Raw genomic sequence first — 25,402 nt, forward strand, 5'->3', positions numbered from 1 at the left:
GGAGAACAACAAGTATGGTGAAAGATATGGATTGCCATATCATTAAAGAAACAAAGGATAGTTAGCCTGGCCACCAGAATGCTTAGTGAGGACAAAGGAGCTACCTTCAAGTATCTGAAGGCCTATCTTACAGCAAAGAGAACAGACTTGTTCTGTCTGGTCCCAAAGGGCAGAAGTAGGAACGTGTGGAAGTTGCAGAGGCTCAACCTTAAACTTGAGGGCACAACAAAAGTTCTCTAAAGTGAACTCTGGAGGCCATGAGTTCTCTGGACCAGATGATTTCAATCCAAAGCTGCGTGGACCAATCACACTGCAGGAGAATGTTGTAGAAGAGATTCTTGCGCAGGACCCGATGGCTTCAGAAGTCCCTTCTACCAATTTTGAAAGAGGAGGTGACCTGAACGAGTCAGTAGATCAAAGACAGAGAGCTAATGCAGAGGGAGATATTGAAGGGTGAAAGGAGGTAGAGAAGGAGAAATGAAACATAGTCCTAAAGTCAGTCATGAGGAAATGGGATCAAAGGCATAGCTGTTAGACAGTTAACCTTGCAAAGAACAATGCTATCTTTTCCTCTGAGAAATAACACAAATGAATGAAAAAGCATTTATTCAATGCATACCTTATGCTAGTCACTGTGCTAAAAAGACTAAGGATACAAATAAGACAACACTTGCAAAAATCAACACTGATTCATCAAGGTCAGCTAAAAACCCATTTTTTTTTTCCAAAATGAAAAGGGTATAAAGATGAAATTAATTTATTGTGCCAAGAGTACTATACACAAATTATTACATAATATTACTGAAAATTAGTGCTATTTGGGAGCTAACATATCAAAACACAGAACTGCAACAAACCTCTTTCTATAGGATCATAGAAATAACCATTATCTCTGAGATTGCCAAAGACAGATGGAAGGAGGTCAGCCAAGTAAATCTTAGCATATGCTCGAGCTGCAATTTTCTGTGAAGTCTCATTCTGTTTGTGTAATACTGCTAGTTGTTGCTGTCTGCGACGTTCCTGCCAAAAAAATAAAAATACTAATGAAAACTTGTGTTTACATAGTGTTTCAAGGTATACCAACAAGACTATTGTCATGAAATTTATTCTCTTAACTTTTATTGCTGCTCCAAATATAGAACCTGGTGAAGAAAATGTACTGAAGTTGTTGAGGCCCTACTTTTATCAAATAGAAAGTAGGGTATCTGTTTGTTGAATGTTCATATTTCTTATTAATGCTATCATATACAGCATATGTAATCGTTATTTCAACCTGGCCTACCTACTTTACACGAGCATGCAATATAAAATTTTAAAATGAGACTCATTACTCATGCAGCATCCAAGTATATTGGGTACTATTCTCCTCTTCACATAGGGGAGAACACTGGCAGTAAGCTTTATTCAGTAGAAGGGGTAAAAGGTCTCATTCTATTTCCATTTTCTAGTTATAACAAAGACTAAAGAAACAGTACTGTTAGTTACTTGAAGTGGTGCTTCATGTATCTTCATCTTTAGGACATGTCCTATTTATATTCAATGATGACTATTTTAATAGTCATTACCACATGCTTTCTGTGTGTATAGAAAAAAAGTCCTACAAAGATAAAAGGAGGATGGGAAACATGGCCCAAATAATCACAGGTGGAAATAATGCTCTGTTCACTATCCCTGCCTCATTTTAAGGCTTGTGACCAGGGTTTTCCTTGAATGTTGAGCTAGTTGACAACATACACAATGGTCCAACAAAATAGTACTAGAGTACTGTTCAATAAGTTATCGATTCAGTGCACTTAGGAAGTTATAGTTTCTGGTGGTCTGAAAAAGGTAATGAAGCTTCCAAGTGTATATCACCAGAATAGCCTAAGCAGTAGGAGAATATGATTTATTTATAAGGATCTAACAAATAACATTAAAATACTTCAAGTTATACCAAACAGAATATACAAGAAATAGATTATTTAACAAATAATATTACAAACAAAGCTTACAGAATAGGGGTCAATATATCTGATAAAGACATAGTTGCTAGTGCTTCACAGTCTCTACCGAAGCACTGACTAGGAGACATTATGGTCACACATTCAATGTCTTGGATTTTCTTTTTTGTGGAATCCAAGGCTAAATTAGAACTATATAGAAACTCAATTCAGGAATCCTATAAAAGGAATCTTCATTTTATAATGAAGTTCACAAAGGGCACTGTGGTCTAAGTGTAGGGGAGTGAGCTGGCCAGTAAGTATCCCAGGCTCTTTCTTTCTTCAACCAGTCTTCAAATATTTCCAGTTAATACAAGAATCCCCAAGTAATCTGACGCACAACAGCAGAAGGTAGGAACAACAAAGGGAGAGCCAAAGGCCACCACACCTTCTCCTTCTGGTGGCGCCTCTCCTGTTCTTCGAGCCGCTGGACTTCTGCAAGTTCCAGATTCCGTAATTCTTCGAACCGCTGTTGATGCATCCGTAGTTCAGCCAATTCTTCTTCTTCCAGGACTTCCAGCAAAGCTTGTTCAATGGTCTTTCCCACCAAGACTTCCAACATCGGCTTGACTTCGATGTCAAAGTTAAACAGCTTAGGAAACCGAAAGAAATTCGCTGTTAGCTTCACAAGTTCCAACCTTCATATAGCAGAACTATTCTATTCGCAGATACTTGAGATATGAACCTATCACAGGTAAGTTAAATCCACACAGAGATGCATGATAACATTTAAAACCTTTAAGATGTAATTATGTAATTCAAGGAAAAACATCTTCATTTTAATATTGCTCTCTCTGAGAGATCCTCACATCTTATTAGTAGCAGGGATGAAAAAAAACCTCAGCAATGTCTAGTAGTGAATGCCCAAGTGGTTGGCTTGCTAATCTCCTCTGTATGCCTATACTCTGAAATCTTTAACTTTACCTCTCCTATTTTCTTAATAGTAGTTGTTTGGGGTTTCTTTCCCCAAGGGTGCATTCAACCCCCTCAAAGTCATCATATTTACGCATTGCAAAAGAATGTGAACACTGCAATGACTTTAAGATCCTTCTTAAACTATACGGGATTATTCTAATTGCAAATCTAGCTTCACTTGCATCTTTAGTGCAGAATGTTCTTCCTTATTTATTACTAGACTAAATTTAGTACCTCACTAAAATTTTAGAAAATTATGCTAAGACCATTTTTGAAAATAGAGGTTTTTGAATGTCATCGAAATCAAATCAAAACCACATAGTGGAAGCCATTTCTAGGCATGCCTGGATCAGACAGCTCTAGATAATCTGAGGAATGAAATCCAGCATATTGTATGTTTCGGTATAAGAACTATTACTTGTAAAGTGTCTACACTTGCCTCCAAACTTCCCCCTTCCTGTCAGGGGCCCACCATCTTGCCAGTCAGTGACGTCTGCAGCCTCACTGTCATCCTTGTCTCCTTACACTCACCTCACATATCCACTCCTCTTAGCTGCTAAAATGATTCTCCTCAACGTAGGTCTCCCTCCCCCTTCTCCTTTGTTGAGTACTCTGGTGATCACCTATTACATGCACTGAGCACGTTGTCTGGCATGTAGTAATCAAATACAAGTCCTTTGGTTGGCATTTACAACCTTGGCCCTTTGCTAATTTTCCAATCTTATTCTACTTATTCTGTTCCTTGGATTTTATGATCCAGCTACAATGGCCTACTTATAATTCCTCACAGACATTCCATCTCCCAGCTAGACTTACATTTTTGGATGTGGCCAACGAGGCATGTAGGAAGCACAGTAGATAGAGTGCTGGACTTGGGGTCAAGAAGACCTGAGTTCAAATCCTGCCTCAAATATTTACTACTTGGGTGACTTTGGGCAAGTCACTTATCCTCTTTCTGTCTCAGTTTTCTCATCTGTAAAATGGGGATAATAACATCACTACTCTTAAGAGTTACTGTGAAGATAAAATGAGATATAAAAAGCACTTTGGAACTCCTAAACTTCCAAATAAATGTTAGTTATTATTTATCATCTCTGTACCTCTGTACTAGCTATCTTCTATGCCTGGCATGCTCTCCCTCCCCATCTCCACTTCTTACAATCTCTGGCTTCTTTAAATACTTTACTCAAATGTCACTTCCTGCAGGATGTTTTTCCCTCTGACATTATATATCTTGTATGTGCTTATTTATTTGTAAGCTCCCTCAATAAAATGTAAACTTCTTGAGGGCAGGAATTTTTTTGGCCTTCTTTGTGTCCCAAGCACTTAGTATGTTGCCTGGCATGTAGCAAGCACTACATAAATGCTTGTTGACTGACAAACTCTTACTCAATCTAAATATACTTTATGAATAGAAACACATAACTGATAGAATACTGAAAAGTTTACCATACCTCGCCTTCTAGTATTTGGGTGGCTACATCTCTGCCAGTTTTGGCTGGGATAAAGAGTGGTGTTGGTGGTCTGTCCAGAAATGCATCAGTTTGACATTCCATATCAACTTCTATTATGCGGTCAGCAAGCTCTTCTAGGTATAACTCTAAGAAAAAAATACCACAAACATTTATTAAGTTTTTGGCATACTCTAACATTAGGAGCATTATTTGAAATTTTAATGAATAAGAATATTATCCTTCAAATCAAAATGATCAAATGTGAGATCCAATTTAAAGACCCAATTAAGTTTTCATATATATATTCTAGGGGATGACATACTTAGTTTATGGTATTTATTAAGTTGTATGTGCTGAGCACTATAAAGGGGTTGTAGTAAGGGAAGATATAGTAGTAGATAGTTAATAATAGTAGTATAAGAGGCAAATATATAACGAAGGATGGGAAGTTAGCCAAATGAACATACAGGAATGCAGAACTAGCAGGTCCAATGTATAGAATTATGACAGATTTTCGACACTTTTAAAAGAATATCACTCATTAAGCTACCTGACGTTACCTTTTCTCCCTGGCCCTTAAATATATAAATTTGATCAAATCTTAGCTCAGAGAGATATAAGGCTCATTCTGGTATATGGTTCTCATAATGTGAATAAATTCCTAAAATTTAGCTTTCACAGGATGAAATGTCAATAAATTATCCTGGTAGAATTATAAGCACAGAGGTGATATGAGTACACTGAGTCTTAGTCTCTGATTTTGGGTTATGTGACACAGACCTGGGCTTTGAAGTGGGGAACTAAGGCACTCTGGTCAGAACAGGGTCTTTCCTCCAGAGGGAAGAGGATGATACATATAATCATTCGGTGACTGACGAATCAGAGATAGTGCTATTGAGCACCAAAGGGATTATATCACTCAGGGTGGTATATTATAAGTACCTGGGTTCTGTTTCCTCGAAAATGATGTGATTGTAAAAAGCGTAAGGTTGTTTAGTTAAGTCTCGAAAAGAAAACAGTGCAGTCCTGGTAGAACTGGTCAGCTCCTGTCACATGTGCTACGGCCACCCAAGATTCAGGACAAAAAATACTGAGTCAGGGTGGGGAACTTGTGGCCTGAAGGCCACAGGTGCCCTCTAGGTCCTCAGGAGCGGCCCTTTGACTGAATCCAAACTTCACAAGAACAAATTCCCTTAATAAAAGGATTTGTTCTGTAAAACTTGGGCTCAGTCAAAAGGCTGCACCCGAGGACCTAGAAGGCCACAGGTTCCAGTGCAGAGGCTGCCTTTATTAAATGTTAATAACATATTCACTGTAATCTTTATTTTAATAGCAGTAAATTATAATTAGTTATGCTCCCTGCAAGTATAATTAAGCTGGGATTCTCTTCTGTTCCTGGAAATACATAACTACACTGCAAGAGTTGGTATAGTACAATGAAATTTAAGGAACAGAATCTATTGTATTACTGGGAAGAGGTAAAGGAGAAGTGGAGAGATTATAGAATTAAAACCTCAATAGTTTTATAATTCTAGAAAGATATTTTTAAAAAATAGTTAATTTTTATTTTTCAACATTCACTTCCATAAGATTTTGAGTTTTAAATTTTCTCCCCCTTCCTCTTTTCTCCCCCCCCAAGATGGTGTGCAATCTGATATAGGCTCTACTTATACACTCATATTAAGCATATTTTCCCATTAATCATGATGAAAAGAACAATTAGAACTAATGGGAGGAAGCAAAAGAGTGAAGGAATAAAACAAAATAACAAAGGAAAAGGAGGGCAAATGGTATATTTCCATCTGCATTCAGATTCCATCGTTCTTTCTCTGGATGTGGATAGCATTTTCCATCGTGAGTCTTTTGGAGTTGTCTTAGATCCTTGCATTGCTGAGAAGAGCCAAGTCGATCAAAGTCAGTCATCTAGAAAGATATTTTTAAATGATCTCGTGTAATTTTCCTGAAAAACATTGCTTCTGTGCCTTTTTTTCAAGTTAATACTGTAATTTAAATTAGCTTTCTAAACTGTATGTTCTAGTTAGCATCTTCGTTTATAAGGGTCTCAAGTTTTTTTTTTATTTTGTTGCATATTCTGTTACTTCTGATTTGCTTTCCAGAATGTAAATTTTATTTCTCATATATTCTCTGCTTGTATCTGAAATTTCCATCACATTCTCCATATTGTTGATATTCATTCTCAATTTATCTTGTTCTCTTTTACTGATAGATTTCTCATTACAGAAAGAACCTCTCATTTCCTGCTTTTGAAAAAAATGTATCCTTTAAAAATTGATGGCATTGTTTTAACAAATTTTGTATTATTTATTGGAAAACTGACCAAGTACTAAGACATTAAAAGCCTCAAACCAAATGCAGAAAAATAGAAATAGCAAATACATCCTTTTCAGATCATAATGCAGTAAAAATTATATTCAATAAAGAGCCATGGAAACATAGATTAAAAATTAATTGGAAAGTAAATAATCTAATTCTAAAGAATGAGTGAGTCAAAGAACAAATCATGCAAACAGTCAATAATTTCATTAAAGAGAATGACAACAATGAGACAACATACTAAAATTAATGGGATGTGGGCAAAGCAGTGCTTAGAGGAAATTTTATATCTCTGAATGCTGACATTAATAAAACAGAGAAAGAGTAGGTCAATGAATTAGGTGTGGAAAAAAAAAACAACTAGAAAAAGGACAAATTAAAAATACCCAATTATATACCAAACTGAAAATCCTGAAAATCAAAAGAGAGATTAATAAAACTGAAAGTAAGAAAACCACTGAACTAGTAAGTAAAAGTAGAACCTGGTTTTATGGAAAAATCAATAAAATAGATAAACTACTGGTTAATTTGTTTTTTTTTTAAAGAAATTAGAAAACCAAATTACTAGCATCAAAAATGAAAAGGGTGAATTCATTACCAATGAAGATGAAATTAAAGCAATCTTTAAGAGCTATTTTGCCCAATTATATGCCAACAAATCAGACAATCTAGAGTGAGATGGATGAATATTTGCAAAAATATAAACTACCCAGATTAACAGAAGAGGAAATAGAATACTTAAATAACCTTATTTTTGAAAAAGAAATTGAACAAGTCATCAATGAACTCTCTAAGAAAAAATCCCCAGTACCAAATGGGTTCACAAGTGAATTCTGCCAAACATTTAACAAAATTAATTCCAATACCATATATAAACTACTTGGAAAAATAGGCAAAAGAAGTACATTTCCTTCCTTTCCCTTGATAAAAATTGTTTGTTTGTATCTTTACTTTCTATTTCTTTTGTTTTTTGCTCCAAATTACATGTAAACATTTTTAACTTTCATTTTTAAAATTTTTTGAGTGCCAAATTCTTTTCTCTCTTCCCTCCCCTTTCTTTGAGAAGGCATGCAATTTTATATTGGTTATACATGTTCAGTCACGCAAAACATTTCCATATTAGTCATGTTGTGAAAGACAATACAAAAAAAACCAGGAAAAACAGAGGAAGTTAAAAAAAAACATGCTTCGATCTGCATTCAGACACCATTAACTCTTTCTCTGGAGGTAGATGGCATTTTTTATCATGAGTCCTTTGAAAATGTCTTAGATCACTATATTGCTGAAAATAGCTGTCAATCACAGTTGATCATCATATGATACTGCTGTTACTGTGTGCAATGTTCTCCTGGTTCTGCTCACTTCATTTTGCATCAGTTTATGTTAAGTCCAGATTTTATTGAAAGCATCCTAATTATCATTTCTTATATCAGAACAGTATTCCATCATAATCATATACCACAACTTGTTCAGCCATTCCCCAATTGATAATCATCCTCTCAATTTCCAACTCTTTGCCACCACAAAAAGAATCACAATGTTTTTGTACATATAAGTCCTTTTCCTTTTTTTTTGGCTCTCTTTGGTATACAGACCTAGTAGTACTACTGCTGGATCATAGGTATGCACAGTTTTATAGCCCTTTGAGCATAGTTCCAAACTGCTCTCCAGAATGGTTGGATTAGTTCACAACTCCACCAACAATGCGTTAGTGTCCAAATTTTTCCACAACCCTTCCAACATTTGTCATATTCCTTTTCTGTCATATTAGCCAATCTGATAATATAAGATGGCACTTCAGAATTGTTTTAATTTCTACTTCTCTAATCAATAATGATTTACAGTACTTTTTTATATGACTATAGATAGCTTTGATGTCATCATCTGAAAACTGCCCCTTCATATCCCTTTGATCATTTATCAATTGGGGAATGACTCATATTCTTATATATTTGACTCAGTTCTTTAAGGTCTTTATCAGAGAAACTTGCTATACTTTTTTCCCTCAGTTATCTGCTTTCCTTCTAATCGTGGCTGCATTGGTTTTGTTTGTGCAAAAACCTTTTCATTTAATATAATCAAAATAATCCATTTTACATCCCATAATGCTTTCTATCTTGTCTGGTCATAAATTCTTCCCTTATCCACAGAACTGACAGGTAAACTATTCCATGTTACCCTAATTTGCTTATAGTATCACTCTTTTATATCTAAATCATGTACCCATTTTGACCTTACCTTGGTATACAGTGTGACATGTTGGTTTATACTTAAGTTTCTGCCAAACTTCTTTCCGGTTTTCCCAGTAGTTTTTGTCAAATAGTGAGTTCTTGTTCCAAAAGCTTGCATCTTTCAAACACTAGATTACTACAGTCATTTCCTGCTGTGTATTGTGCACCTAATCTTTCCACTGATCTGTCACTGTTTCTTAGCCAGCACCATATTATTTTGATGATTACTGTTTTCTAATACAGTTTGAGATCTGGTATGGTTAAGCCACTTTCCTTCACATTTTTTTTTCATTGATTCCCTTGGTATTCTTGACCTTGTATTCTTCCAGATAGTTTTTGTTACTATTTTTTCTAGCTCTATAAAATAATTTTTTGGTAGTTTAATTGGTATGGCACTGAATAAGTAAACTAATTTAGCTAGAATTGTCATTTTTATTATATTGACTCAACTTACCCATGAGCAACTAATATTTTTCCAATTGCTTAGATCTAACTTTATTTGTGTGAAAAGTGTTTTGTAATTGTATTCACATAGTTCTTGGGCTTGTCCTGGCAGGTAGATTTCAAGTATTTTATATTGCTTACAATTGTTTTAAATAGAATTTCTCTTTCTATCTCTTGCTGCTAGACTTTATTCATAATATATAAAAATGCTAATGATTTATGTAGATTTATTTTATATCCTGCAACTCTGCTAAAGTCGTTCATTATTTCCAACTAGTTTTTTAGTTAATTGGGTACTGGGGTTTTTTTCTTAGAGAGTTCATTGATGGCTTGTTCAATTTCTTTTTCAAAGATAGGGTTATTTAAGTATTCTATTTCCTCTTTGGTTAATCTGGCCAATTTATATTTTTGCAAATATTCATCCATTTCACTTAGATTATCTGATTTGTTGGCATATAATTGGGCAAAATAGCCCTAAAGATTGCTTTAATTTCATCTTCATTGGTGGTGAATTCACCCTTTTCATTTTTGATGCTAGTAATTTGGTTTTCTAATTTCTTTTTTTTTTTTCAAAACAAATTAACCAGTGGTTTATCTATTTTATTGATTTTTCCATAAAACCAGATTCTAGTTTTACTTACTAGTTCAATGGTTTTCTTACTTTCAATTTTGTTAATCTTTCTTTTGATTTTCAGGCTTTTCAATTTGGTGTTTAATTGGGGATTTTTAACTCGTCTTTTTTCTAGTTTTTTTTTCCCCACACCCAATTCATTGATCTGTTCTTTCTCTGTTTTACTGATGTCAGCATTCAGAGAGATAAAATTTCCCTTAAGTACTACTTTGGCCACATCCCATTAATTTTGGTATGTTGTCTCATTGTTGTCATTCTCTTTAATGAAATTATTGACTGTTTGTATGATTTGTTCTTTGACTCACTCATTCTTTAGAATTACTTTCCAATTAATTTTTAATCTATGTTTCCATGGCCCTTTATTGAATATAATTTTTGCTGCATTATGTATGATCTGAAAAGGATGCATTTGCTATTTTTGTTTTTCTGCATTTTAATGTCCTAATACATGGCTAGCTTTTGTGTAGTACTTCCATGTACTTCCAGTCCAGAATTTGTTTTGAGTTGTTTTTTTAACGATGTCTGAAGGGTAATTTGGGAAAGCACAAGCAATTCCCTGCCTTTATTCTGTCATCTTGGCTCTGCTCCCACCTTCACTTTTGTTTTCAAAAACTTCCTCAATTGCTTAGCTAACTTTTTCCACAGAATCTTAAGCCATTAGATCTTATTTCCCCTTTCCTTGAACATTATGAAACATGCTCCTCTAAAACCTAACGTTCCACACTGCTCTGCCCAACCCCTCGTGCTACGACTGGATTTCCCTTCCTCTTGTATAGTTCTAAGATGGAACAGGTTCTTCCCCTCCACTATTCCCATTAGTTCTACTTAGGCAACCAATTCCTCCTTGTTCCTTAAACCAGGCTCAGAACAGCATTTCCTCTTTCACTTCCTCTACTTTTCTGAAGAGTGAAATCATAATTAAAAGCAAGTCAAGAACTTATTAGCTGCTTTACGTTGGGTCAGAGTGAGCTCCAACAGATGTCCAGACGGTTGAAGTTCCACATCACTGAAATACCATGCTTTTGTAAATGTTTGTGATGTCTCCCAAATTCATCTGATTCTTCCTTCTGTCACTCCATTACTTTAAACGGTCAAGTGAGCAGTCCTTTGGAATGGCAGTCATCCTACTTCTCTCTGGCTCATGCCCCACTGTCTGCTCTTCTTCTTAAGTTGGGGGCTCTGAGCAAGTCTATTGGACACACAGCATTGACTGGACACAGCCTTTCCCAGAAAGACAAGGGGAAAGAGAAAAGCAAAGAGGCCAAGGCAAAAGGGCAGCCTAAACAAGTTACTGGGGTTTCATCTATTCATAACTAGAACAAAATTAAAGAATTAGAATATCATTCTAGGGGGCGGAGTCAAGATGGTGGAGTAAAAGCAGTGACTTGCTTGAGCTCTCCCCCAAATCCCTCCAAATACCTATAAAAATGGCTCTAAACAAATTCTAAAGCAGTAGAACCCACAAAAAGTCAGAGTGAAACAAATTTCCAGCCCAAAACAGCCTGGATGGTTGATCAGAAAGGTATATCGTGCCAGGCGGGGAAAAGAGTGCAGTTTAGCATTGGCACACAGGCCTCAGCGAACCTGGAGCAGGCCTCAGAGGACTAAATCATGGGCAGCTGTGGCAGATTCCAGACTTTTCAACCCATGAATGCCAAAGACATCTTAGAAGGTCAGAAGGAAAAGTCTCTGTCTACAGTGAGAGAGAAGCACAGGGTCCCAGCCCCATTCCCCAAGCACAGCCCTGGGGCAGCGGCTGTCTCTGGAGCTTCCAGCCTAACCCAAATGGCAAAAGAGGTTCAAAAAGCCAATGAGGAGAAGAATGCCCTAAAAAGCAAAATTGGCCAAATGGAAAAAGAAGTTCAAAAGCTTACTGAAGAAAATACTTCCTTAAAAATTAGAATAGAGCAATTGGCAGCTAGCGACTTTTTATGAGAAATCAAGACTATAAAACAAATCCAAAAGAATGAAAATTTTTCTCCCCTACTCTGACCAGCTAGCCCTACAATACTTAGTACAGTACTCTCTGCACACAGAAGACACTGAAAAAAAATGTTCATGACATGAATTTTAAGTCACCAGAGAAACGGTCTGTATATCAGATGCATGAATAATGTTGTAAACAGGCTAACATAAATTAAGGGGATAGAGTGTAAAAACAAAACAAAAACAGTGATTTTTTTTGAGGTGATATACCTGTCTGTACATCAACATGTTTTCTGCCTTCTACAGGTTCAGGACTTCTTAGTCGAAGATGTTCTCTGGCTCGCTTTCTGGCAAGAGCTTTTCTCTTGATCTCTTGCTGTCTTTGGAGTTCAATGGGATCGGGTTGAGTAGTCTGTAAAATGATGTAAAATTTTTGTTAACTTAGGATTAAAATAAGGTAAATGACAGGTCCTAGATTGTTTCCCCACTTCTCATCTTTCATTGATTAACCTGGAAGCCTAAATGGTAACCACTGGAAAGAATGCTTGCTTGAAAACTTGTCAAAACACAGTCTCCACCTGCAAGTCTGATTAACAGGCAGATTCTTAATAACTTTGGGTGAGCTGATATTCACACCCAAGCAGTAAGAGCCAATGACAGAGCAAATTAGAATGCTATATCAACTCCTCAATATTCCCTGACCTTGCTGAGGCCCAAGACTCCTTCCCACTTCTTAGCCCATGCTGCAGGCTTGCCACATGTGGTGTCCCATTCCCTTTGCAGCTTCCCTTTAGGTACTATTTTTACCCATTAAGCTCTTTGAAAGAAGGGACTGTCTCATTTGCTTGTTTAGTATCCTCAGCATCTGAAACATACTAAGAACTTAATAAATGAATCCCTCTCTTTTTCTTATTTATCTGACACTTACTAGCTGCGTGACCCTGGGAAAGTCAATTAACCTGCTTGCCTCAGTTTCCTCATCTGTAAAACAGGGATAGCACCTTCCCTCTAGGGCTATTGTGAGGATCAGATAAGATAATAATTGTAAAGTGCTTAGCACAGTGCCTGGCATGTAGTAAACACTACATAAATGTTAGCTATTATCTATCTATCTATCTACGGGTAGAAAATATCCCCACCAAGTATTAACTGGGAAAATGTATCAACATTTGTCCTCCACGTATCGAAGCCTAAAGTTTCTGATGGGGATTCTTCTGAAGTTAAAGAACAATGCAAGCAGAGCTATGACTAGACTGGGACAACCAGGCCTTTGGTGCAGTGTGCTGAATTAGGGTTTAGCACCTACTGACTTACCAAGATATTTTTAAAAAAGTAACTTACAGCCGCTGGGTGGAATCCCCCCCACCCCCATATGGTATCCTGGGGTCTCTGTCTCCTACATCTCCTGCCCAAATGAGCCCATATTTAATGTATTTCCTTGGGAATGGTTTCTGTTAGTTGTTCCAGGCAAAAAATAAAATGAATAAAAAATCTTGTTACAGTTCTGAATAAGAGGGCTTAGACTTGGGCAAGCTGATTTGTGTTTACAGGTACAATGTACAGTGACAGGTACAGTGAAAAAAGGGAATAATTTTAGTCAGAAGTCACCAGTGTGTACCACTCAAACTGTGATTTTTTTTTGTTGTTGTTTTTTGCTTTTTGATGAGGCAATTGGGCTTAAGTGACTTGCCCAGGGTCACACAGCTAGTAAGGGTTATGTGTCTGAGGCTGGATTTGAACTCAGGTCCTCGTGACTCCAGGGCCGGTACTCTTATCTACTGAGCCAGCTAGCTGCCCCCTCAAACTGTGATGTTGAAAGAACAGAATATCTTGGTAGATGAAGAAGACTCTTAAGCGCTTCCCCTTAGTGGCAATGGCCAAGCCAACAACAGAGAGGATTTTTTAAAAGCCTTTCTAGAATGTAAGTCCACTTTTTAGATGAATCAGAGCTATACTTGGAGATATCTGCAGGCAACAGTGGAGAACTTTGGAAAGAACAATAGAAATTTCTGGGAATACTCAGGAAACTAAAAGGGGAAGAGAGAGAGAGCTGTTTATTGAAAGACTGTTTTCTTCAATATACTAACAAAATTTTCTTTCCTCTAAGTGCTTATGTCTTAAAGCATATATCACAATTGAGGATGGAGATTAGAACACAGGCTGTCACCTCCCATGTGAGACAAGTCTGGACCTCATCAAGTATTTCTTTACTGATCTATAAAATGACTTATTTAGATTAGATGATGTCCCAGGTTCTTTCTAGCTCTAAACCCTATGATTCTATTTATAGTCAATTAGGTGATGATTTTCTCCAGATTTCCTGGGTAGGGGTTACAAGTCACTGAATAAAATTCCTAAAGTTTACCCAGGCCTTTTATGTCATCATGATCCCTAAAACAAAGGTTATAATTTGGGGGCTCATCTACTATTAAAACACATATCTTCTGCATTTGATGTAGTCATTCTTGGATAACACCCTTGTAAGCAAACTATGATAAAAATGGCAATATTATCCAAACTATTTTATAGATTTTTAATCAACATCAAAGTACCAAAGGGCTCATAACATTAGTGATAATTATGAAGGAAAAAAACAGGGGGACCTGTACTTTCAGATTTTATAATACAAAGTGGTAATTGTCAATAATACTGTCTTCTAAGAGGTTAAAAAAAAGTAGTTATATGTAAAAGAATAAGTAATACAAAATCAGAAGCAAAGACATATAGTAGACTAGCTTTTGATAAATCCAAAATTACTAAATACAGAAAATGGGAATTACTATTCAATAAAAACGGATGGGGAAATGGTATTTAGTTTTCACCTCACAACACATAACACCAAATGAATCAAAAACAGAAATATAAAAGCCCATCATTTAAGATTAGAAGATGGAGTGCAAGTGCTAAAAAGAATTCTTACAGATTATTTCAAAGAATAATTTTTCTCTATTACATTCTTATCTCTATTTAAATCTACATATTTATATGTGCAAAGACAAAGATACATCTTCTTCACCTCCCTGAAGAGCTAGCCCTTATAGCAAAGAAAAGGAGGGGGAAAATGGTCCAGAAAAACCAACCAACAAATCAACCAAGTCTGACAGTATTACATTCATTGTTCCACATCCACAGCATCTGCAAAGAAGGGAGGTGAATTTTCTCATTGCTTCTTTGAAGCTAGGTTTGGTCATGACAATTACAAAGCATTTTGTTTTCTTACCCTTTCCATCTACATTGATGTCATCACTCAGTATGTTGTTTTCCTATTTCTGCTTATTTCACTAACATTAGTTCATGTCTTCCCATACTTTCGTTTTTTTCACATTCATCATGTCTTATACCACATCAATATATCAGTATATTCATGAACCACAAAGTGTGAGTCATTCTCCAAACAATGGCTATCTACTTTATTTCTAGTTCTTCATTATTTCAAAAAATGTTGCTATATTTTGGTATATATAGGAACTTTCTTTTGAACAAGAACCTCCTTGTGGTATATGCCTAGCAAGTAGAGTCTCTGTGTCAGAGTAGGGACATTTTAGCTACTTTATTTGCATAATTCCAAACTGCTTTCCAAAAATGGTTGTACCAATTTACAGCTCCATCAACAATGTATCAGTGCGTCTATCTTTTGGAACTCCTCCAATGTTGACTATTCTTGTCTTTTATCATTTTTGCCAATTTACTGACTGTGAGATGAAACTTCATGGTTGTTTTGATTTGTATTTCTCTTCTTATTAAAGATTTGGAGCATTTTTCAGGAACCTACTTTGGCAAAAATAAAATTTAGATCACTATCTTATGCAATTTGACACAATAATGAATAACTAAAGTGAATACACAGGACTGAACATTAGAGGGCATACGATTCATTAGAAAAAAAACTAGAAGATAACTGGAGAGGGAAAAAAATCCTATCAAATTTCTTGGGAAAAGGTTTGATATATGAAATAACAGACAACTATCAGAAATGTATATATTTATGTATACACACACACACACATAATCAAAAGCCATTTCCCAGTAGGTAAGTGGTCAAATGAAATGAAGAAATAGTTCTCAAAAGAACTGTAGACTACTAACAATCACATGAAAAATGTTGTTGTGATTTCACCTTGCTCATTTGCTATTTTTTTGATTTGAAAGTTAACAATTTTACTTAATCTTTTTGAAGAATCAGCTTTTTTTTTTATCATTTTCTATGTTTGTTTTGGTTTCCAACTTATCTATTTCTCTGCTAAGTGTTAATATCTTCTCTTTTGTGCTTATTTTAGATTCATTTGTTGGCTTTCTCTAATTTGTTAAAATGCATATTCAGTTCATTAATCCTCTTTTTTTCTTTTGTTAATACATGTTTATAAGGATATGATTTTTCCCAAGATTTGCTTTATCTACATCCCAGAAACTTCAGTGTGCTGTTTCATCATTATCATTTTCTTTCATATAATTATTGTTTCTTTGACCCATTTATTTAGGATTTCATCATTAAGTTTCTATTTGGGTCTGTCTTTTGTTTGTGGTCCTTGAAACAATTACTATTGTTATTGTGTTGTGGGTTATAAAAGATGTATTTAATATTTCTGCCTTTTTACATTCCTTTACAGTATCTTTGTGCTCTAATACATGGACATTTTTTTAAGTTCTATGTGGTGCTAAGAAATATGAATATTATTTTGAAGTCCCATTGAGAAGATGCCATAAATCTTTTAGTTCTAATTTCTCTAGCAATTTCATTCCGTATTTTTCCTTCTGTTTATTTTTCCTTTGGACTTATCTAGAACTCAGAAAGGGACACACAATTCCTGACAAAATCGTGTTACTATCTATGTCTTCTTGTAGCTTAGTTAATGTGTTTTTTATGAATTTGGATGCTAAGGTATTTAGAGTGTCTAAGTTTATCACTGATATTGGGCTTTGTTTATGGTTTCTTTCAACATGATACAGTTTCCTTGTTTAACTCTTTTTATTTTTTTTAAAGTTTGTATTTGTTTTGTCAGATAACATGACTGAAACTCTTACTTTTTTGGATTCACTTGATACACAGCAATTTTTTTCCCCCAGTCCCTTTGGTTTTCCTGTGTGTGTCTCTTTTTAAAAGGTGTTTCTTGTAAGCAATAGATTGTAGGATTTTGTTTTCCTAATCTGTCACTCTTTTTCATTTTATTGGATTGTTTAATTCACTCATATTTAAAATTATAAGAGTTAGGTTTATATTTTCCTCCATTTGTCTCTAATATTAGGTTTTTTTCAATTTATGATTTTTCCCCTATTCCATTATAAACACAGAATTATGTCTCTCCAGTTGCTTTAGCTTAATCTTTTTTTTTTTATAAAAGCCCTATTCCCATTGGTTCTCTTCCCCTCACCCTTGATCTCCTCTCCCATTTGTTGACCCCATTTTTGTGTTCCCTTCCAGACAGAATTTCTCTCACTCTCTTTATTATCCATCCTCTCTTTCTGTTCTAGACCCGCCTCTATTTCATTACCCATATACTTAGCTAGTCCCTCTCTATTCTCTGCATTCCCATGGAGTCAAAACTTCCACGGTATACATTCTGGGTTCTTTCCTCTAAGCAGTTTGTGCCATTGCTTTGTAGAAATATCCCATTGTATTATCCTTTACCATTGTCCCACAATCCCAGAAAAATGCCAATATTTGCAGGCAACAGATAAGATGCATGGCAGTCCCTTTTCCCCCATGCCCCTGATTACGCAGCCTACCAATGACCTATATTCTCCCCTGGTCACTTCCTTCCCATTTATTTAAAAATCTCCCTAGATCCATCCCCTCCTACTCCCCTAGGTGCCAGATGCCCTGAGGAATCCAACTCCCTCCTCTCCTGAGTCAGGCTGAACAGTCTTTTTGAACACCAAATCCCCACAGACAACACTTAGCATATGCTCCCCCTTCTCCCTTTACCAAATAGCTCTTTTCACTCATAGGAGGATTCTTCAGTGGAAACCCACCCCCATTATCAAAATAAAACTTCTCTTCCCTCCCTTCCTTTCTAACCTTCCATCTTCTTCGCTCTAGGGTCTTCTCTTCCTGAGAGTCCACAGGGATCACCTTCCCCTTACTGCTAGCCTTTGATGTGACCCAGGCATATCACGTACTCACCTCTATCCTTCTCCTCCTCTCCCCCTTCTATGCACCCTTCCATTTTGTAATGCAGTCCCACAAAAGACACTGATTCACCTGTAGGCAGGGTGTCTCAAGGTTCTGTCCATAATGCCCCAGGCTCACTCTTCACCATTACCTCTGCCTAACTTCTGCTTTCAACTTGTCTCTTTCTGTACATTTAGAAAGAAGTCTCTTACTGGTCTCTGCAGTTGTTCTGTTGTCACTGGCTGCTGTATTCATTCACCCCACCTAGATTTTGGTTGATTGAGGTATTTGAGAAGCAAGTAATCTCTTCAGATCTGGTTTTCTTTCTAAAAGTGCTCCAAATACCGCTTTATTACTGAATGCCCATCTTTTCTTCATATAGTTAAGCTCAGATTTTCAGGGCAAGTCACTCTGGGCAGCATCCATTGCTCTTTGGAACACATTATTCCATTCTTGAGTTTTCTGCTGGATGCAAGAATAGTCTCGTGTTATTCTAATTTCCTTTCCTCTGTATTTGAAGGTCTTTCTGCTGGTTACCTGAAGAATTTTTTGTTTCTAAATTGAATTATTAAATTTGAGCACTATGCATCTTGGAGTTTAGCACCTTGGGTTTTTTTCTGGAGGTGATCTATTCATTCTTTCAAAAGGTACTGCTTTTTTCTGTATTCAGAAGTTCTGGGGAGTTTTCTTGCATTATGGTGTTTGAGTTTTTTGACTTGTCTTACTGTTCTAGGAGACATAGACTCCTTAGTTTTTGGGTTTTTTTTGTCCATCTTGTCTTCCAGATCAATATGCTTTCCTTGAATAGGGAACATGTTTTCTTTAATGTTACTATTTTTGTTTTTCTTCTTCTAGATTTTCCTTCACTTCTGTGTATTTGAATCCCAATAAGTTGGGCTCTCTTTTGTTTCTTCAGTAAGACTTGCCATGGCAGATTCCAGTTTTTCTATTCTTCTCATTATTTTTGTTATGCAAGCCATAAATCCTACTCTCATTCTCATTTCTCTTTTTTTCCCTGAGGCAATGAGGTAAAGTGACTTGCCCAGGGTCACAGAGCTAGTGTCAAGTGTCTGAGGCCAGATTTGAACTCAAGTCTTCCTGAATCCAGGGCCGGTACTCTATCCACTGCGCCATTTAGCTGCCCCCTCATTTCTCTTTTTAAACCACTTAGGAACAGTGTTGTCATTCCACATTCTCAAATTCTACAGGATCTTCTGTGTTTTCAAATGTTCAATAATTTTTTTTCTGTTTTACTGTATTTATTCATAGAGCCTGAACTCATTTACTAAATATGGAGTCCATATTTACTTCTGCTATTAATAATTCCTTTTGTTGATTTATGTCTATGCTAGAGGTCTTCTGAGTTTTCAGCCTCTTAAGAATCTCGGTAATTTCACTGTTTCCTTTCCCTTATTTTCCCTTACTGTTCATTTTCTGACTCTCTCCCCTCTGATGGTGGTTTCCTTGGGGGTTGGATCTCAAAGTGTCTCAGTCTCCTCCCATACTGGGCAACTCAAAGTTCATCAGCCTAGGACTCTGCCCCAAGTTACTTTTAGGGGGACAGAACTGGCTCTTTTCCTTAGGCTTAGTGGAGTACCACCTACTCCTATGCAGCCCCGGGTTCCCTCTGTTTCTCAGTTACCTGCCCAGGCAGTTGAGCACTGCTATGCTGTGGGGTTGATTTCTGTCCTTTGTAGTTTGGATCTTGGAGGTTCTGAGAGGAGCAGGGGATGGGTTCAGGTGTGGGGTTGAGCTCTATTTCAAGCATAGATGTGTACTGTCTGGTCCCTCTGTTCCTCTCACTCTCCTGTAGCGATCTTTTTCAGTACAGAGTGCTATCAGGATGCAGGCTGCTGGGGCCTCGGCAAGTTTCTGCAGTTTGGCACTTGGATCTCCATGGCACTGGAAAGAAGGCAAGAATGGGTTGTGTTTTGTTACAAGTCCATGGATCCAGTTGGCTAATGCAACCTCACTGCATGGTGGGTGGTAGGGGAGGGGATGCTAATTGAACTCAAGGTAGACACTTGTTCATGATTACTTTTTTTAACTTTCTTTTTGATTCTTAGTATCTTAGACCATGGAAGCAGTTGAAATTACTTTATCTTTGTCATATAATTTCTGTTTTGGAAAGGTATGAGAGGTTGTGAGGATCAGAGAAAATGTCTAAATCTCCATCTTGGTCATCATGTAACCTGGAAGTCCTCTTCTTTACCTTCTATTGTCTTACTGCTATAGCAATAGTACTACTGCACTTCCCTGGACACAACAAAATCTGGAGTATTGTGCTCATTTCTTGGTGCCACATTTTAAGAAGGCTATAAATTGGAGAATATTCACAGTAGTTGACCAGGATAATGAAGTGTCTTATCTGAGAATTTAATCTAAAATAGAGGGATATTAGCCTGTAGAAGAGGTAGCTGTCCTCAAGTATTTGAAGGACTGTCTTGCAGAAGATGTATCAGACTTGTTCTGTTCAGCAGAATGGGGAGCAATGTATGAAAGTTAGATGCAGATTTAAGCTTGATGTAAAGAAAAACTTCCTAAAACTTCCAAATAATTGGAGATATCCAAAACTGGAATGGACTGCTTTGAGAGGTAGAGAGCTCCCCCATCTCTGAAGTCTTTTTTTTTTTTTAATGAACTTAATAAACATAACAAATATAAATGTTTCAATATACAAAGAACAGAAACAGACTATATAAACTGTCAACTTCTATTATATACTGTTTTTTCAAATGCATATTAAATTTAAAGCAACAGTAACAAAAGTACCCTGCTTATCTGCATCTCTATATATGTATGTTTATAGATATATGTCTATATCCATATGTAATATAAAATCTCCTTCTAACTACTGCCATCGAAATCATTTTAGAGTTGCCAACAAGTAATTATGTCTTGATAGATTAATGCACAACAATGTAATGATCACAAATGACATTTTTATTTCTATCAATAGCTCCTTTTTTCCTAATGATTTATTTTAAAAAGCAGATTTTTTGTGTATTTCTTATGTTTTTAAAATTGATTACTTAAATTTTTTTTTACTGAATTTCTTGGCCTTCCTAAGTACATAAATCATGGTCCTCTGATAGAGAAATACTTAACTCATGAGTCTTAGATATAGAAATAAAGCATGAAAAAGAAATTAAAGCAATAAACACTAATATTTCTAAAACTCTCAAATTGTAGTGGTGACAGGTGGCAGCGCTGACAATCATCTTTATACCTATTTTTAGTGAGAATGTCTCTCACTGTCTTTACTGTCAACGTTCTTCACTTAAGACACTTTTTGCGCTACAGAAAAAATCTTCCTATTCCTATACTTTTTGTTTATATTTTTAGGATCAGACTGTGTTTTCATTGGTATTAGGGAACAACTGAGGAAACTCCTACCAAAGCAGAAGACGGCCTGCCCCCCAACTTTTAGCAGAGTTGCTTAGGGCACCAAGAGGTTAGGTGACCTGTCTAGGGGGCACAAAGTCATTATCAAAGGTAGATTTTAGGGGCAACTAGGTGGCACAATGGATAGAACACCAGACCTGAAGTCGGGAGGACCTGAGCTCAAATCCGGTCTCAGACCAGACACTTGACACTTACTAGCTGTGTGACCCTGGGCAAGTCACTTAACCCCAAATGCCTCGCCAGGAAAAAAAAAAAAAAAGGTAGATTTTGAACCTAGGCCATCTTGATTCTGAGGCCTGCTCTTTATTTACTATGCATGCTGTCTTTCTTTTCTTCATTTTTTGTTGTATTTTTGGACCTAAATGGATGATGCATGTTATTAAAGGCCTCCTCAAATGAAATAATATCTGTAAAGAGATCAAATGAGGCAACAACTGTAAAGCACTTAGCACAGTGCCTGGCACATACTAGGTACTTAAATATTTATTCCTTCCCTTTCCCCTCCTTGCCAATGATGGAATCCTAATAAAGCTGCCCCTAGCCCCAATATTCTAACTTCCTTATGGCCTCACTGAACAGGAGGCGTTTCCTGATTTAACCACACAATGTGGCTTTAACCACACCATAGGCCGCCAGACTCAACCACAGGCCTCAATGAACAACAGGCCCACTGCCCCTACCTAGCGACTGCCCCCCCAACCCTGTCTCAATATCCTAACTTCCTGATATGTGCTTCGCTAGAACAGCAGGTATGTCCATGAAGTCATGCCGTAATAGGGCAGCAGGTGTGTCCATGTGATGGAATGCCAGCCACTGCCTCTAGCTAGCCACTGCCCCCAGAACCATTTCTCTTATTTCTCACAGAAACAGCAGGTATGTCCATGCACTCAACCACAACCATACCCATCTAGTCTTAGACAGGACCACAATACTCAGCCAATCAGAAAACAGCACCACCAGGATGTTCGAGCAGGATATGGACCCCAAAACAATAGAAGGGACTTTCCCCAAGTAGGCACCTGTGCAGTAACAGTAAAGAATTGACCTAGAGTAAACTTATGATGTAGAGAGCCTTATTATAATATCATTATCATATATTGATCCCCCCTTTTCTGCATGCATTATGGGTAATCACATGCACAGTTCCATCGAGGCTAGGGCCCCTCCTGTTACCTAATCCCTTGACAACACCCTACTGCCTTTTTAATATTCATAATTTCTGTTGTATAATGATGATGAGCATCATTACACTATAAAATGCCCACCTTGTCTCACTAAGTTGCTGGTGTCTCTTGGAACCCAGCCTGCTTCTGAGGGGCGTCATTCTCAATAAATGTTTTTGCTTGGATTGGCGATAGTCTGAGTCTATAAATTCATTCAAGACAACTCTCACAACACACTATGCAACCACAACACCTACATCTACTGGTACAATCTCATGATTTTTATAGATATGAATTATATATACTATTTGTTTAATCTCAAGTAATTCTTTCATTCCTGGTAATTTGTCCTTCCTGGATCATAATAATTTTTTTAAATATAGAAATCCATTCTGTTTGCAATTTTCTATTTAATATTTTTGCTTTGACAGTCATTAATGTTATACTGAATATTTGACTTGCTTTTCATTGTTACATGTCAATTATTTTTGAACATTAAACTATTTGTATAAAAAATATTATATTGACCTGTATTTTTCTTTTAATACCTTCTCTCTTCCAGGTTTCAAGGTCACATTTTCCTCACAGAAGAAAAGATAAAGTAGGCTAGTGCTTATATAGCTGAAGGAAGTCTTTATAAAGGCCTGGAAGAATTCACTTATGAATTAGTTCAGTCTTTTTGAATTTTTACTTTACAATTCCTTTACTGGCTTATCTAATTTCTCATTTTTGAAACTGATCTATTCGTAATTTCCTATTTTGAGACTTTGGCTATTTTATGTTTTTGGAATGATTTATCCATTTCTTTGAAATTCTTAATTTTATCAGCATAAAGCTATTACAGTAATCTGTTTATAGCACTAGTCTGATAGTTTTTCCTCAAGGCAGAATTTGACACCACTGACTATCCTTCTTTTAGTAATTTCAGACAGTGGAAAGAGCAGTGGACTTGGAGTCAGGAAAGACTAGGTTTGAATCCTGGTCCAGAAATTTACTGAGTAACCCACAAGTAATAAACATCCTTCCCTCTTAAACCTATTTCTTTCTGTTCCTTCCATCTCTTGGCACTCATTCGCTATGGGTGGCAGTCTCCAACATCCTTTCCAGTATTGGCTACACTTTCTCTATAAGCTGGAGGGGGTAAAAGTGGGGTTGAGGGGATGGGGAAGGAGTTCGAAAATGTGCTGCTCCTTTTGCAAACTCCAGACTATCCCCCTATGGAGACAATTTTGTGACCTCTCTTTCCTTGAGAATCATCCTTTCTTGCTCCCTCTGTGCTCTGTAGGAATAATTCAGTACCAGATCTGTCACTTTCTTTTGGCAGTACCTAATTTGTAATCCTGACCTTCTCCTGCTAATGCACCATTCTTGCTCCCCCAATACTTCAAAAACAGATGGAAAAATTATTAGCCTCTTGACCACCTCTATTATGGAATCCTGACCAATGTGTTCCTGACTCTCCCTCTTCTGTCTCCACCTGGGAATAGTTTCTTTATATGATCCAGCTACCAACAATACAGATTTAATAATGGAGATTTCCCCCATGAAATATTATTCACTTCTATGTCTTTTGCTTCTTAGATTCTTTAGCCTTTGATACTTTCTTTGCTTTCTTGAAGTCTCTCAGAAAATCAAACAAACAAAAATATACAACTCAGGGCCTTCTTCAAGTCTAGCCACATTTTTTAGTCTGTTATCTGAAAGCACTTAACTTTCTTCTGTCTGATCAATTTATATGTTGAATCTCTGCATACCTGTGTTTTTTTGAAGAGATGATTAGAGTTCTTTCCTTCTGCTGAATGCACAATGATTTTTTTTAATCACTGGATGACATATTTAGAGCTCGAAGGAACCTTGGAAGCCATCTAGCCCAACTCTTTGATTTTCAGGGGCTTTTTACCAAGACATGCTCTCCTCTCTAGATGTCTGTGACACTGATCTTTCTTGGTTCTTCTCCCAATCCAACTGTTTCTCAGTATCCTTTGCTGGCTCTTCATTCATGTCATGACCACTAACTGTGGGTTTCCCTCAAAGGTCTGTCCTGGACCCTTTTTTCTTCTCATACTAACTGGTTTGATGACCTTATCAGCTCCAGTGGGCTCAATTATTGTGTCTATGTAAAATGATTTCCATATCTATATGATCAGCCCTAGTCTCTCTCCCAAGTTTGAATCATCAACTGCCTACCAGACCTTTTGAACTGGATGTCCTATAGACATTTCAAACTCATTATGTAGAAAACAGAAGTCATCATCTTCCTCCTCCACCCAAACTCTCTCCCCTCTACTCAACTTTCTATGACTGCTGAGTATGCCACTGTTGTGAGTATCCCCATTCTTTCAGTCACTCAGCTTCACTTCAGAATCATCTTTGACTCCTCAACTATCACCCCACCTATACAATCCATTGCCAAATTTCCTATACTCTTCTCTAAATCCTCTTCTTTGCATTCAAACAGCCACCACTCTAGTTCAAGTCCTTAGCATCTCCCATCTCCCACACTTGAATTACTGTAACAGTCTTTTTCAGTGGCAGTCTGCTAAATTTTATTTTATATTTTATATATTTATATAATTTATATATCTTTTATTATGAACTTAAATACCAAAAAAAAAAGCATTTCCACAAGTAGCAGAAGACAAAAAGAGGATTCTAAATAAAACCATGAATCTCCATTTCAAACCTCTTGTTTTTCCCAAAAAGTATATAATAAATTCTTCATGTTACTTTCAGTATTGTCGTGTTTATCTGTGGTTCCTTCGGTTCTCTTCTGTGCCTTTAAAAATGTTTTAATGGGCCTCTTTTTTGGGA

General features: G+C 36.6%; 1 protein-coding gene across 2 annotated transcripts in view; it reads right to left on the minus strand.

The window, feature by feature from the left end:
* Positions 1 to 25,402, minus strand: part of LOC114031492 (radial spoke head protein 3 homolog B-like) — an 80,770-nt gene that overhangs the window by 42,263 nt on the left and 13,105 nt on the right. Inside the window, exons 1-5 of one of the 2 annotated variants that reach the window (XM_027846590.1) lie at positions 19,666 to 19,875; positions 12,185 to 12,326; positions 4,349 to 4,494; positions 2,368 to 2,571; positions 858 to 1,020 (exon numbers count right to left, since the gene is read on the minus strand). In XM_027846590.1, coding sequence (XP_027702391.1) covers positions 858 to 1,020; positions 2,368 to 2,571; positions 4,349 to 4,494; positions 12,185 to 12,326; positions 19,666 to 19,791 — 781 coding nt within the window. In that variant the 5' untranslated portion in view covers positions 19,792 to 19,875. Of the gene's footprint in view, positions 1 to 857; positions 1,021 to 2,367; positions 2,572 to 4,348; positions 4,495 to 12,184; positions 12,327 to 19,665; positions 19,876 to 25,402 lie in introns of those variants that run through there. The other variant, XM_027846589.1, reaches the window with a different exon arrangement.

The sequence above is a fragment of the Vombatus ursinus genome, unplaced genomic scaffold, assembly GCF_900497805.2.
Source record: "Vombatus ursinus unplaced genomic scaffold, bare-nosed wombat genome assembly UNPS02015175.1, whole genome shotgun sequence".
NCBI classification, from domain to species: Eukaryota; Metazoa; Chordata; class Mammalia; order Diprotodontia; family Vombatidae; genus Vombatus; species Vombatus ursinus.